Source organism: Pyxicephalus adspersus, chromosome 3, assembly GCF_032062135.1.
Source record: "Pyxicephalus adspersus chromosome 3, UCB_Pads_2.0, whole genome shotgun sequence".
Classification (NCBI taxonomy): domain Eukaryota; kingdom Metazoa; phylum Chordata; class Amphibia; order Anura; family Pyxicephalidae; genus Pyxicephalus; species Pyxicephalus adspersus.
This window is the reverse complement of record NC_092860.1, coordinates 107,292,405-107,308,618: the sequence shown is the minus strand read 5'-3', so window position 1 is coordinate 107,308,618 and position 16,214 is coordinate 107,292,405. Positions and strand designations below refer to the sequence as shown.

Below are 16,214 nucleotides of genomic sequence, written 5' to 3'. Positions count from 1 at the left end.
TGAAAGCAGCTAGGACACATTTGCTTGAATTGTTTGACTTGGCTCACCAGCATCATAGAGATTGTTTCAGTAAACTGGTTTATCAATACTGGGATAAATGCGGCAGACTTTTGGCGCAAGGTTTGCACGGCCACATAAATAACCTCGGAACTCCACGGGTAACCTGACATTCATCCCTAAAGACATCTTACAGGTCTTTCACAATTTTTACTCTAATTTTTATCAACTAAGTCTGGACCGACTACCACCGCCCTCTCTAGAGCAATATATATCACAAACGGCCGTTCCAGAACTAGACTCAGAGGCTATATCTTATATGGAATCCCCTTCACTGAAGAAGAGGTTAGTGCAGCGATAAAAGCAACTCCAGTGGGTAAAAGCCCAGGACCCGATGAATTCACACCGATTCTATAAGTTGCACCCCCTCTCTTTAGTTCCTTTCCTGACCAAGGTGTTCTCTTCTATATCGATAGACTCACCCTTTCCACCACAAAGTCTTGAAGCACACATTACCGTTATCCCCAAACCATACTGCATGCTCTATCTATAGGCCTATATCTTTGATAAATGTGGACACTAAATTGTTCTCTAAATTAATAGCAAATAGGCTATCTGGCTACATGCCATCTTGGGTCCATAAGGATCAAACAGGATCAGGCAAGGGATAATACCATCAAAATAATTTTACTGACTCAACATGCCCATGCCACCCGTACCCCAATGTGCCTTCGGTTGAAGCAGAGAAACCGAGTCAGCTGGCAATTCATGTACTCTTCATTACAACAGGTAGGCCTTGGCCCCAACATGATTGCGAGAATATAAACTCTAACTCTTCACCAAGGGCTCGGGTGAGGGTCAATGGTGCCCTACCTGACTTTTTCCATATTCAGAATGGAACAAGACAGGGGTGCCCTCTCCCCATTGCTCTATGCATTGGTAATGGAGCATTTAGCTGTTGCCTAAATGTCATAATCCAAATATCAAAGGTAAACTCCCTTTCGCCAATTGATTTTAGGTCCCTACCCTGGGTAGATTATTCTCTTTTATCTCAGTCTAGCTCGTTGCCTAAGCTCACCTCTGATCTTCTACATATTTGGGATATTTCTATCAAACCTGGTCCCATGACACCTTTATTTGACAATCTGGCATTCTTTCCAGCTATGGGTACATCTCACTTTTTATCTTGGTCAGTTGTGAACGACAGACATCTTAAGGATATTTTACTTTTTGGCCAGGTTCCTCCCTTGGCCTCTCTGGATATACCCAAGACCAGTAGGATGCTCTTGTGGTTCTCCTTTAGACAATGAACATCTTTTGTGTCCTCCTTCACTGATATGTCCTTATTGCATAGTTACATAGTGTTAGGTTTAAAAAAGACACAAGTCCATCAAGTTCAACGTCTAGGGAAATAAACATATCCCAGATATAAAACCCTATAAGATATAGTTGGTCCAGAGGAAGGCAAAAAAAAACCCTGGTACAATTTGCTTCAACAGGGGAAAAAATTCCTTCCTGATTCCATGAGGCAATCAGATGTTCCCTGGATCAACAATCACTGTTGATTTTACTTTAAAGCCTTAATACCCAGTTATATTCTGTGCTTCTAGAAAAAACATCCAGCTTTTCTTTAAAGCAATCTATAGTAGTTGCTGAAACTACTTCCTGAGGGAGCCGATTCCACATTTTCACAGACCTTACAGTAAAGAATCCCTTCCTTATCCGGAGTTTAAACTTCTTTTCCTCCAGACGCAAAGAATGCCCTCTTGTTCTTCGTAATTATTTCAAAGTGAATAATGAGGAAGAGAGTTCTCTATATGGACCGTTTATATATTTATACAGGGTGATCATATCCCCCTCTATACATCTCTTCTCAAGGGAGAATAGATTCAGTTCAGCTAATCTCTCCTCATGGCTGAGCTCCTCTATTCCTTTTATAAATTTTATTTGCCCTTCTCTGCACTCTCTTCAATACCACAATGTCCTTTTTGTAATCTGGTGCCCAAAACTGGACTGCATATTCCAGATGTGGTCTGACCAATACTTTGTACAGGGGCAGGATATGTCTCCATCTCTGCAGTCTAGTCCTCTTTTATTACAAGAAAGTACTTTGCTAGTTTTAGATATTGCACCTTGGCATTGCATGCTGGTATTAGGTCTATGATCTACCAGAACCCCCAGGTCCTTTTCCATTTCTGACTCCCCCAAATGTATTCCCCCTAGACAGTATGAAGCATGCATGTTGTTAGCAAGTGCATAACTTTACATTTATCTATATTAAATGTCATTTGTCACTTGGCTGCCCAATCAAACAGTTCATCCAGGTCTGCTTGTAGATTATAGACATCCTGTACGGTCATAATTCCATTACATAGTTTGGGGTCATCTGCAAACACAGAAATGGTACTTTTAATCCCAAACTCTAAATCATTTATGAAGATGTTAAACAGTAAAGGTCCCAACACCCTGGGGTTCTATCCAGATGGTACTGCTGCCCGGTAGATCTACATCGTATTTCCACCCAACATTCTGATAGATGCTGGCATTGTCATACACAAAGAGGAACACTACTCCATATATGGTGGGAATGTCCACCTATATTTCAGTTCTGGAAGTTGGTAATCCATTTGTATATGTGTACCAGGTCCACGGTCCCAAATAATCCCAAAGTGACACTTCCTTCAATGATACCAATTTTTTGCATGGAAATCTAATTGAGTCACACTCGGCATTACCGCTGGGGGGGGGTTAAGAAAGGCCTCTTACGCCATTTTCTTATGACCGCTAGGGCTTTAAAACCAAGATCTTGGAAACAAGTCAATAGGGATTGGGTCTCAGGACCTGAGAAAATACGTCATATGGAAATGCTGGTGGCAGAGGATAATGACCGTACAGAACAATTTAAACTGACATGGTCCGTTTGGGACTAGTTTAAAGAATCCCCTCAAATTCAATCACATATACACTAAAGAAATGATAGTCATAGAATGTCTGGACCTGCTGTTGAGTTACCACCCAAACGTTCCCCTCGCTCTCGTCCACTTTCCCTACCTAACCCCACCCCCCACACACTATGGCTACTTTGTTGGTTCTTATATTTTTGCTTATGTTTGTTAATAACTGTCAATGTCAAACAAGGGTCTGAATAACATCTTGGCTCTGGTTTACATACCCACGAGCCGGTAATATCTTCTTGCTATTCTATTTATACTGTCAGGTGTGTTTACTTATTGCCAGCCGAGGGGCATTGTGATTTGTATTACAGTTTTCAGGTTTCTCATTTGCAGCTAGTTCTATTTTAAAGATACTTGTTGGATCCGGATTGCTATATTGTTAAATGTTTGTTATATGTTATTATTAAACAGGATTTATATAGCACCAATATATTACGCAGTGCTGTACATTAAATAGGGATTCCAAAAACAGACTAATACAGATAGTGATATAGGAGGAGAGGACCCTGCCCTGAAGAGCTTACAATCTAGTTGTAATTTTTCTGAAAACTAATAAAAAACATCTGCTTCAAATTACATTTATTGCTTTACCTGCAGTTATGATTGGAAACCACATTTACTGCTTTAATAAATACACTTGTTTAGTATTACTACCTATAAGAGTAATAATTGTGAACTAGTTCATGGAGCATATCGGTGGTATTGTATCTTAAAAACAGATAAAGGAATATTAAAAAGCTGAGTAGACTATGACATAGCAGAAACCAACAACACAAGTTGCAGATGAGCTGTAACTTTATAGTTTACAAAAGTTCCTTTTCTTTGGAATAACTGCGGAATGACAAACTACAAATGCGTATTAACCAATAGGGAGATTTTTCTCTAGTATTTAATCAGCACTTATTATGCCTGTTAGTATGTAAGGCAGCAACCAAGGTTTTCCATTGTTCTGGTCTTTAAATAAACTTAATCCTTCCCGTGGGGACAGATTAGTCAGAATTGAAGTCAAATACTGCCAAAACTTTTTAAATTTTAACTTTGAATTTGGAGTGGGCAAGAGTTAGACGGTCAAAAGTTTCTATTGTTATGTTCCCCACGGCAGGATTTCCTTAGTTCTCACCCCAAATATGATGGTGACTTTTTATTGAAGTTAATACATTTCAAAAGTTTAGCAGCAATGTATTCTAAAAGAAATATCTTTCTCCTACTTCAAATTCATTAGTATCACTTTTTACTAACAAATTATAGGTTTGAAAGGTGCATGTATATTGTCTCAAGAAACACTTGAATAAATCAGAACTGAAATGTTTTAAAATATATGCAAGCATAGAATACTGTACCTGGTTTATGCAGAATTTGATATACAGTAGGTGGGCAGATAGGTAATGGAGATAGTATTAATGTAGAAGCAACCCTTTAATACCTCAGGTGTATTGAAATAACAGTATTTAGCAGGTCAAAGGATTAGGACACATACATTGAGTAAGCAGGTGGTCAAGCAGTGTAACGTGAGATGCAAAAGTCTTATTTGGATGTCATTGGACCAAGCTGTGGCTGGAAATGTTATGTTTCCAGTTTGGTTTAGTTGTATATATCCCTTTCCTAATAAATGTGGAAAGAATTTAAACAACTGCTGCCAAAGAGTTAAAACGGGCAAGAAAACCCTGAAACAAACATAGTCTGAGTTACAATAGGTAAAAATCCTACCTCTTAAACTTCCCTTTGGTGCACCCCAAAAATGTACCCAGAGACTCTTTGAATTTGAAAACAAAAATAGTAAATTACTGGTGTATTTGGATAGATCAGATTATGCCCCGTGACCATTGCTAGTATACTAAACTCCCAAAGGGTATTAGTAAGAGAAAGTAATGCTATTAATAAATTTTTGTTTAAATCCATTTACTATCAACTTTTGAACAACCCCATTTTGGCAGGATTGCAGCAGAAATTTGCCTAATCTCTCCAATATCCCCTCATAACCCCTTATGCCATATTTCACAATTAATTTGCTAAATATTATTTTCAGTAATAAATTTCCAAACCGACTTCATATATAAAGATGATTTAGGTCCCTTGTATTGACTTCAACCTCCCCCAAGTACTTATGTATGCAACTGCAAGCTTTAATATTGCAAAATGTAGAAAATGTCAAATACATAATTTTTTATAAAAGCGGTTGTGTATCTATAACAAAATAATAAATCTAAAACGGCCTAACTTGCAAATAGGTGTTAGGGTAGAGATGACACCACTCACCATCCAAATATGGTTGTTTTAGGCACTTACTTACGTGTGCGCCTTTCTGTTTGGGTGGTCAAATTAGTAATAAAGCCAAGCAACCCTGACCAAAAAGAAAGTCTGGGGGCAGACTCTGAGAACATTCAGTTTTAAGCTACAAGCAGACACAACCTACCTTTGGATAAACATGTTTATTCCAGTTTTTTTTTCAGGACCTATCCACATTTAAATGGTCCATTGAAGTGCATTAATATGTGCTGGACATAGCAGCCCATTTATTATGCTGATTTGGAATACCTTTTTAGGTGTACAAAAAATTAAAGATAGAAACATAGGTCGGTAAAAAAAAAAAAGAAAACAAAAGAAATTTATTATCCATATAAAAGTGCCAAAATATTCACCAACATTGTATCCTATTCCAACGACTTGCTCACTCTAGTGACCAAAAACCGCACATACAACTAATCACATTGCTTTGCACGCATATCCAGTTCACATGTTCCCGCAGTATCCAGAGTCCCTAGACACCGGATATGTTGTACTTCTGTTAGCAGATGTCCAAATGTCCAGATTCATATAGGCATGGAAAGGATTAAACCTGGAAGAATACTCCTGCTTGCACATCATTGAGTGATTTCCAATGTGGTCAGAATGTGAAGGGGAGCTGCTAACAGGACAGAAGCCATCATATCCGTCATTCTGCGGAGCCCAGATGGATCCAAAGAGTCCAGACATGGGAGACAAACTTCTAGTGCTGGAGAGGTATGGCTGAAAATGCACAACAGAAATACCTCAATATAAGCCAAAGAAGCAAAATACAAAAACGTATATGCATTTGCTATTATTAAAAGAAAAAAAAATTGCCACTATCACCTAATGGGCTTGGTTGGGAGACTAGTAGCTATAAACCCTTTATACCCTATACTTTTCAGTAACTACCTGGCTGTTTGTGGGTGGTTGCTGAAAAGTTGGGTCACATTACAGGGGCCACCACCCACCTACATCCCACCCAGTTTTTAAAAAAATTCTGAACTGTATAGACCTTTCAATGGTTATCAGCATAAAGGTTCCAATTACAAGTCAAATGGCATAAACCACTATCCTTACAGCATTTACTTACAGAAGTGCTGACATAACTTGCTGGTTCCCAGGAGTTTGGCATGGAAGGTGTAGGTTGAGGGGGTGGCGATACTTCTGGCGTATTCATGTTCCAGGTAGATTGACAATGATCAATGAAAGCTGGACTCTGGACTTCAGGACATGAAAAACCATTGTGATAGTTCATGTTTTCTATAAAATAAAAAATAAAAATTATTATAGCACAGTATTGACAGGTTATTTTATGGTGGATTGCAAGGACATCGGACAAGGGATGCTGGATCTGGACAATGCTGAATCTGTAGAATTCAGTCAGAATTCTGTAGAATAGAAGTGCACAGTAATAGCCACTGACAGGCAATTAACAAATTACCAATCATAAGATCACCATGAAAACTATCACATGGCGATTGGATCATGTTTGATAGTAACACAAACATCTTCAGTCTCCGTTGTCTTTACACAAAAAAAAAAAATCATAACTTCAATCTACACTGGCAACAAACATTTCATTCTAGCTTCCTCCATATACATTTTCAACCAAAACCCATGAATTTTGAAACAAGTATTGATTGCTCTCTTTTGAAAACAAGCATGGACAGACGACTGATATTAAACAGTGGACTTGCTGTCCCCAAATGTCATGAAAACATAGTTCTGCTTTTTGTGAAATAGGAAGGCAACAGTTTCATTTCCCAAACCAGCTAGTTTATTAAAGGGAAAGTCTAGTATTGTTTTAGTAAACACATTTGTCAATAATTCTAGAAAATATTGATACTGATATTGTTCTTTCTGATATTTCTACTATATTAGATATGTGCAATATTCTGCATTTGGATGCAATATGTTTGTGTCCATGCTTAATTACTAGTGGGATATCAGTCACAAAGTAGTGCATTCCTTTAATGAAATGACTAAAAGATCTGCATTGTGACAGGGAAGGAGTACAGCACAACCACTGTATATCCTTGAGGAGCAGTAGTCAGCACTGAATATAGAATGCACAAACATAGCAACCCTCATGAAGACATTTCATTGGCAAATTATCAAATTTTTAATATCACCTTGTGAGCAACTTGGAGGTCACTACCAATGACATACAAGCAGTTTCTAGATTGCCATTTCAAAAAACCCTGTTTCCATAGAGTGCATTTCTGCGTTTGAACAAACCTCCCAGTACTGTCTCAGGTTTTGAGTTACCATCTTTTTTTTCTTTTTAAAATACTGGTAGGCCAATTACCTTCTTAATTATTTGGCCTAACGTGTGCAGTTGTAAAGAATTAGATATACCCCACAGGGGAGGAGATTAATTGTGAAATAGCATCTGAAGTGCGGCATAATATGTTGGGGAATACTAACTTTCTAATAAGTAAAGTCAAGAGTTCTCGCCAGCCCTTTTTAGCTGGGCGTACCACCCGGCACTTTTCAGCAACCACCTGGCTGTTTTTGTGTGGATACTGATGAGTTGGGTCACAATTTAGGGGCTACCACCCACCTACAGCTTCTTCCCACCCAGCTTAAAAAAAGTTCTGGCTTGAGTACTGAAAGTCATTATTCGGTTTACTGCCATAGAGAAAATTCAGGAACAGATGTGTTTGAAAAAATATCTAGAATTTTAGTAATGACAAACTAATGAAAACTAAAGCAGCTATAACATCTAAAAGCTGGTAAACCACAATCACTTAAATTTTTGTTCTTAGGTTTAGTTAAGTGCGCTTTACAATGTCTCCCTAAATAGGAGTTGCTATGTTTTGCATTAAAGCTTAATCATTATTGCTCAAGACTTCATAGTCATAAAAATAAGTGTCCAGTAATAACTACCTAAGACTTTGTAATTCTGGTCAGAATCACTGAAAAACCATACAGGTGACATACTATTTGCCACCTCAGCCTTGTTGCTCTCTGTGGCTTGATTATTTTAATCAGTATCATGACCTCTGTGAAAGAAGTTGACCCACCTAAACATTTTTGTTAATCCATGGAGAAGAATAGGAATCCTCTTTATTAGCAGAGGAATGTTTATAACATGCATTGATGACCAAAGTTTCAAATCTTTTGGCAGGTACAGCAGTAAATATATGTATCTGATTTTAGCTCAATGCTTGATAGTTTTGCTTTAAATTTAAAGGTATATTTTCACCGTAAAAGACAAAAAAAACAAAAACATAGATTTTTTTTGTACAGAGCATTTCTGACATATTAGCAGTACCTTCACTATATGTGTTAAAGTCATTTAACTCCAGCGAACCATACATGCCAGAAAACTGCCCATCTCGTGTTGAATTCCAATTCATGAAGCTAGAACAAACAAAAGAGTAACATATATACAGGAATTTGTTATCCAAATGTGTAAATAAACAAAGAGAAACTTTTTGAAAACATATGAAACACATTTAAAAGGACACTGAAATCTGCAAATATGAGGGGGTTAAAGTATGACAATTTACTAGTGTTATAACAGTTTAGGAAAAGTAAGAAAAATTATCTCCCAGCATCATTTACATACATCAGGGTTCTCCCCAGGCCCTTTTAGCTGGGCGCACCACCCGGCACTTTTCAGCACCCACCCGGCTGTTTTTGGGTGGTTACTAAAGAGTTTGGTCACAAACTGCCACCCACCTACAATTTCTTCCCACACAACTTAAAAACATTTCTTGGTTGAGCACTGTTCATATATTGGTCCTGAACACTTGAGCTAACCACTAGCTTAAACAGACATGAAAATTACATTTAATGCCTGATCTCTTTGGTTTGATCTTTGCGTTGGGACTACAACCAATGTATGCCAATATCTGAATAAATGAATACTATCAAGATGACTCTACACTCCTTAGCCAGCAATTTATGCCAATTTATATACATTAGAAATATTACAATAGCACGCTATAGCCTTAGATCAGCCCTAATTTCTGTTCCTTCAAACTTTAGAGGCACCTCTTTCTGCACCACCAAATCCAGGTGTTTTACATTCTCAGCGGCTGCAGATAAAATTCCACTGGGAAAACCTTTATAACTACTGTTTGCAGGTGGGCCAGCATCTGAATGCCACCAATGCCAGATGGCCCTGTTTGAGATGTAATGGAAGTGGGTGGGCTGAAAGTGCACAATGGCTGTTAAAAACATTGAAACTGAAATATAGTAAGATATCAATTACAGCCAAGGCAGTGGAGCTGTATTTGTAGGGACCAGGGGGCTCAAAAAAAAGGACCCTTCAGTGGGCTAATTTAAGCCTGGCATGAGGCAATTTTTTGGGTAGCCTAAATATACCTTACATGCTTAGCCTGGTACTCCTGTATTATTATTATTATTAAACAGGATTTATATAGCGCCAACATATTACGCAGCGCTGTACATTAAATAGGTAGATTATCTATTCCTGACCTACATATTTAGCCCTATAACAACCCATTGTGTCATATCTGCCCCAACCTGTGAAGAAGACTGACTGCAGAACCATCTGTATTGCAGACTGAATTCAGGTTCTTGTATACTCCTGCTAATAAATGATGGAAGAGACAATGCAGACAGTCCCACCTTTAGACATATACACAGGTTATGTCCATCATGCTATGTAAATTTCTGATATCTAAAGAACTTATGAAATGTTTTCACTTTATACAGATCTAAAATGCTGGTCCAGTTAACCGGCAAAAAACATGCAAAGCAAAACTTTGGCAATAATGGATACCTATCGAGAACAACATGTACCTGTTCTGTACAGGTTGAGGATCCTGTGCTACACATGTCACTGGGTTTTCAAGATTGTAGTTGAGATCATTGGTTAGGCACACAGGCTGTGCAGACCATACATCTTCCTGCCCATAAAGACCTAAAAAGGCAAGAGATTGAAATCAGTCTGGAATTTGTTAACCTACATTTATGTGCAGCATCACTTTATTTAAATGTTGAATAGCACAATTATACACCAACATTTCAGAGAAAATGATTTTGGAAAGGAAACAAAATGATTGCCTATTACAAACAATACAATTTGTAATCATTTTCCCTTGAAAAAAGGTATCCACAAATGCTCCCCCATAAAGGTGGCCCCACTGAATTGAGAGTAAACACAGGTCTAAAAGTGCTGGATTGCTGCAAGGGAGCAGTTACTGTGAAGTAGATCTAGCTGTAAGGGGGGTTAATAAAGAAAAACAACCCTCTGCTCTAAATTGCCTACTTCCCTCTATAGAGAAATTTTGACGTAACATTTCACTGAACGAAAAAAAAAATCTACATTCCTATTGCTCATACCTCTAATTTCTGACCATTTTCACTTCCTGTTTCCACTGACCTTAACCACAAAGTTCAATTGCTCAAGTTTGCAATCATTTATAAAGTACTAATCAGAAAAAGACAAAGTTCTCATACCTTTAGTTTTTTCAGCATCTGATGTCTCGGAAAAGGGTGAAGACAAAATGTCTGTATAGTGAGGGATGTTATTTATGTCTGACCTGCAATTAGACAAGATGCATAAAATTAATATGAACCTCAGGTGTCTATTTTTTCCAGAATACATGTGAAGTAGAGTATGATAATTGTATAATATTGCTCAGATTATATAAATAGGTGCAAGTAAACAATAGTTTGCAGGTTTGTACATTGACTCATAGGGCTTGATTTATTAAAGCTCTCCACAGCTGGAGGGAATACACTTTCATCAGTGAACCTGGATTTCTTAAAGTAATTTGCTATTTGTTAGCAGATGTTTTCAATCTTGGACCTGATCCATTTCAGGCTTATCGATGAAAGTATCTTCACCAGTCTTGGAGGGCTTTAATAAATCAGGCACATAGTGACCAAAATTACAAAGGAAGGGTTTGTTTTTCAATATGAACTGAATTGGTTTTCCGTAATGACAGGTTTTATATGCCAAATAGAAATTCTCCTTTTTAAATCTTTTCCACTTAAAGATATTCCTGGCCAACCAATGTCACAGGGAAAATAAAGATCAGTCCTAGTGAATATTGTGAGTCAAGTGTTCTTAACATTTTAGAGATCTTCAGCTGGCAAAAATATATTTGGAAGAGAAAAAAACAAAACAACAAAAAACCATGCTGGGTAAGCACTTAAACAGAAGTATAACCGCTATCATCCCGTCCACGAAAGAGATGATTCACAGTTGTATACTACTCTCCTACATATGCAATGCTTACTTCATAGAAGCATGGATATTTATATACGTATTCCCTGTTTTAGTGGACCTTTTTCCTATCACGCAATCATGGTCCTGAGCTTATGAACCAATTGAGTTGAGTGAAGCTCCCAAACAGAAAGACTACTTAAATCCAAGTTGTACAAGAAAACAATAGCCTATTTTGTAGAAAGTAAAATGAGAGCTGTTAAAATCTGCAACAAAACTGTTCTATGAGTTTATTAATTGCGGGTAAATAAAAAGGTGTTACTTCCAGAATCATCAGTAAAAAAAAAAAAGGAAAAAAACTTAAAGAATTGTAATAATAATTAAAAAAAAGACTACTACAACCAACCCCTGCAATGTTTGTTTTGTGGTTTAGATACAAGTAAAAATAAAAAGTCTCACCTTGTGTTACAAATGCTGTGTGACAGATTTAAAGCAATAGGGTTCTCTGCAGGGAAAGTACTATGTGATACATTTTCTCCTAAAAATACAAAAAATAATATATGTATGCAAAATAACATGTTTACATGTTCACAACAAGCCATGCAAAATCAATGTGGTGAACAAACACAACCATTGAGATAATGCTGGACAGTGTTAACCCAGAGAGAGGGGCACTTACTCTGTGGAAAGTACAGCCTGTTGGGGATAGCAGTTTTCTTATCTCCATCAGAACTGCTAGCACTGCTCCAGCTTCCCCAGCTGCCTCGGCTAGCCCGCACACTACCACGAGAACTGCTGCACTCAGAGCTTGAGTCAGAAGAAAACTTCTCCACAGATTTCTTTTTAAGAATTTGATAGCATTCTAAAAAGTGAAGGTGTGTTTAAGTCTCAAAAACTTTCATTGTATCAACAGGTTGTATTAAACTGAAAACATGATTGTAAAAACTTAATACCAAAAAGAAAAAGCGGTTTCAAACAGTAATGCGAGTCCATGCTTGCAGATAAATGTTTTTCAACGTCTTTTTTTTCTTTTAACTTTTGCCTTCAACCATGGGGTTTGCTTTACACAAAATTCTGAGACTCCCATTGACCATACTTGTATAGTTATAACTCTGCAGAGACTCAACATGCCCAATGTGGTTTAGGACACATTTGACCTTAATATACAGTCTTAATGTTGGCCCCAATAACCAGAAAGTGAGAGTATAGATGTAAACCTGGGTTAGTGGCATGGGTGTTCTAAATACAGGCCTAGTTTGAAATCCCAGCACGCAAAGAATATGAAACATAATAAACCTCACTGTTTAAAAAATCCTTTGCAATATTGATTCAGGGTTCTTATTCAGCAGACAAAATACCTGTATCCCCACGTGGTGGCATTCTGCTGTTTTTTGGCTCCATCCTGCAGATCTCGCCATTTGGCACAGCATTCCAGATTTTAAAGGGACTGTATCATGACATGTAATGGCTGTCAAAGCATTAGGCTTGGTTGTTGGTAATTTCAACACCTGAATCTTACTTAAGCCAAATCGATACTGTATAGCCAGCATGATGCAAATTCACGATGCAAATGCATGATGTAAAGACTTCCCCTCCCTAGATACAAAACTATTTCAGAAAACAATTTGCACAAAGTTGACTGATCTTGTCAATTTACATCGCCTAACTGCATTTTATTTTTTCAATGAAAATGATGTGTAATTTTTTATTCAGCATCTTTAAGAATTGTTATGTAGCTTAATGCTAACCATGCACAGCAAATTTTGATTCAACAGCAATAAAGAAACTAAAGCTACAGTAGAATGTAAAAAAACACAAACCTTGGTTGGGGAAACATCTGGTTTACCACTGGTCTTCTCCTTTAAACTGTTCTGAGGATTCTTTTCCACAGATGTTTCTTTGTCTGTTGATTTTTTGGGTGTTTCAACACATTCCTTGTGTGCTGTGGGAGAAACACGATGCTTGTTCCCTGTAAGAGGCCATAAAGTGGCTAAAATCAGCCCTGGGTACATATTCTCTGTAAATACCAAAATGGTCTCTTCCTCTGCTCACCTAGGGCATGCAAGCCAAATTCCTTTCAGCTGACTAATATTATCATATTCCTTGGGTAATGCATTTCTGGGACTTCCACAAATCTGCCACACAGCACACAGTCTGAAGATGTGACTTTTCTCTAGTTTAGTTAAGTTCTATAGCTTGACCCTGACCTATGCCCCAGCCTGTGACTAAATGTCATTCTGTTTCCATCTTGTGACAGTACGATCCTTATTAGAACATGACTACCCAAGCTAGAGACATAGGGTCTGATAAATGGTACAACAATCTCTAATGGGGAACCAGGCCAAGAACACAACTGGGAGAGTGTCATAGAATGATTAAAAGGTAAATCTGAGGATTCCAAGAAAATAATGGAGCAATATGGAAAGATCCCTACAACCTATACACACAAATTGGTTTCAACAAATTGTGTAGCCCAAGTAAGAGTTGTTCAAACCAAAGCACCACTTTTAGGTATTTAAAAAAAATAGGGAATGAGGTAAAAAAAAAAAAAAAAAGTCCAATCCTGTAGTCTTCTTACCCTTGACACTGACATGTAAACCCTCACAAAGATTTTCTTGTTTCATCCTGTTTGGTCTCATATTTATGCCATTGTAATTGTTTTCCACTATCTGATTTATAAGTGCCTGTGGATACTGCCAGATGCTTTATCGTTTAATTACCACCTATGCGTTGTGATGTGATGTGTACTATTACACTGTTCTCCACTACAGGACCAAGCCCCTATACTTCATGTTATGAAGTATAGAAGATGGGTGGGACTTCAGAACCCTAACTAGTATAAGGAGTATAGGGAGTAGGGGAGTATAATGAAATCTAATCTTAACCTAAAAGATTTAAAACATATTTTATGCTTTTTACTACTAGCATTTAATTTTAATATGATTGACAGCACAGAACGCAGAATGCAAGTATGTTTACATGATGACCGATCTCAAAAAACAGGAAACAAAAAAATACAAAAGGTAAGACTGTCAGCAATGTTGCTTTTCCCCTCAGTTTACACTAAAAAAAAAACTGTTTCAAAACGTTATACCTGTAGGTTTCATGAAAACATAGCAAATAATTATCAGCCAATAGAAAGCCATTATCTACATGCATCCTAAATAATTGGATTTTGTTATTACAGTGGAGATAGAAATACAAAAACAACTTACCCTCCAACTTCCGAGGAACAGGCTGTGGTTCAGTCTGTGACTTTTGCAGACTCCTGGACATGAGGTCTTCAGGTAATTTACCAGATACAGAAGAGAAACCACAAAAGTTCTGTTCTTTAGGCTCAGTCTTGCTTTCTGAAGTTTTAAAAGTCGTTTCCATAGGAAACATACAAATTATTGGCTCCTCCTTAAAAGTGCTTTCATATGCATTTTTTTGTGGGAGAAGTGGGGTTTGCAGTGCAGATTGTTCTTTACCCAGACTGTTATCTGGACCATTTAAGTGCTTTGGGTTACCCGTATCCACGCTGTCTAAAGAGTCCAAATCTGTCCACTTCTCAGCACTATCAGCAGAGTCCTTTGGCGAGGGAGGCCGCATGTCTGAACTGCTCTGTTGGCTTGTGTCACAAGCTACTGTATTACTGGTCACACTGCTTGATTTCTGCTTTATGCTGTAATACACTGAGCACTTGTGCTGTTTTTTCTGAGAGTGGCTGTATGTAGCAGGACCTCTCTTGGATGCAGTCTGGCTGCGGACTGGCGCAGCAGCAACAGCCAGGTAGCCCTTTCCTTTCCCCTTATCGGGATGACTGCTGGAGTCGCTAAAACTTTTACAGCTGCCCCTGTATCCGTTAAATCAAAAAGAAATACATGAAAAAAAAATTTAAAAAGTTCAATTCAGCAATAGTCAAAATAAAATCGATGGATATTAACCATGAAAATAAGTCCAACTGAAAGAAAACTGCACCACCTTACTGACCTTTGCCACCTTGTGGATTCTCCTATCATATGGGTACTTTAGCCTTACAGCCATTTAATCCTACTATTAACTTCTACTTAAGGTATCATATTTAGAAAGGATTTTGCCTGAAAAGCAATTGGTTACCATATTTCTGAATTCTTGGAGTTCTTGGTAGTTGTAGCTAGCACAAAACACAAAAATGGTGAAACCTTTGTACATATACCATGTAACATAGTATAGCCAAACATTTCCCCTGAAGGTGTGGTGTGTGTATATATAATATATGCACTCACACAAATGTGTACTCCGGGGCCAATAGGTTAGGACCAGGATTGTGTTTGAAAAGATTTGTAATATTATTATTTGAATCTTTTGGGTTTATTAAAAAGAATGAATGAACTGAGAGGTTTTTACAGATGATGACAGATTTTAAATACTTTATTTCAAACATACCTGTATGATTCAGAGGTGATTGTATCAACTGCACTAGAATTCTGCTGGGTGGATGAGCTGGAGTTGTTTCTTTGTCTTATCTTCAAAAAATCTGAGAGAATATACTGCGCTTGCTGAAATGCTATCAAAATAACTCCAACAAGAGACAAACTGCAATACAAAAAAATAAAGCAATGACTTACAAGATAGGTTGACTAGGTTGTCATGTCACATTGCTGCTGAGATATAAAAGTACTACAGCTAGCCTTGCTAAAAACAATTGGACCCCTAAGCAAAATTCTGACAGCCTCCCATCCCTCACTTTGAACTGTATTTTGGAACAGTAAACAGTAATTTGCATGAGTCAGAGAAAATGTACCAATGAAGCTAAATAGAGAACTGTGAGACTGCGCAGGAACAAGCCCAAGCAGAAATATGGAGAGGACGTTTACTAGCACAGC

The 16,214-nt window shown here is 37.7% G+C and overlaps 1 protein-coding gene across 1 annotated transcript in view; it reads right to left on the bottom strand.

Annotated features, from left to right (window-relative positions):
- Positions 1-5,361: 5,361 nt before the first annotated feature.
- TMEM131L (transmembrane 131 like) overlaps positions 5,362-16,214 on the bottom strand; it is a gene marked incomplete in the record, with an annotated part of 40,233 nt that continues 29,380 nt past the window's right edge. The window contains 11 exon segments of the mRNA XM_072406836.1: positions 5,362-5,957; positions 6,310-6,479; positions 8,497-8,585; positions 9,996-10,116; positions 10,656-10,738; positions 11,827-11,905; positions 12,047-12,229; positions 12,726-12,814; positions 13,105-13,336; positions 14,583-15,202; positions 15,775-15,924. Of these exon segments, the coding sequence (XP_072262937.1) occupies positions 5,682-5,957; positions 6,310-6,479; positions 8,497-8,585; positions 9,996-10,116; positions 10,656-10,738; positions 11,827-11,905; positions 12,047-12,229; positions 12,726-12,814; positions 13,105-13,336; positions 14,583-15,202; positions 15,775-15,924 (2,092 nt within the window).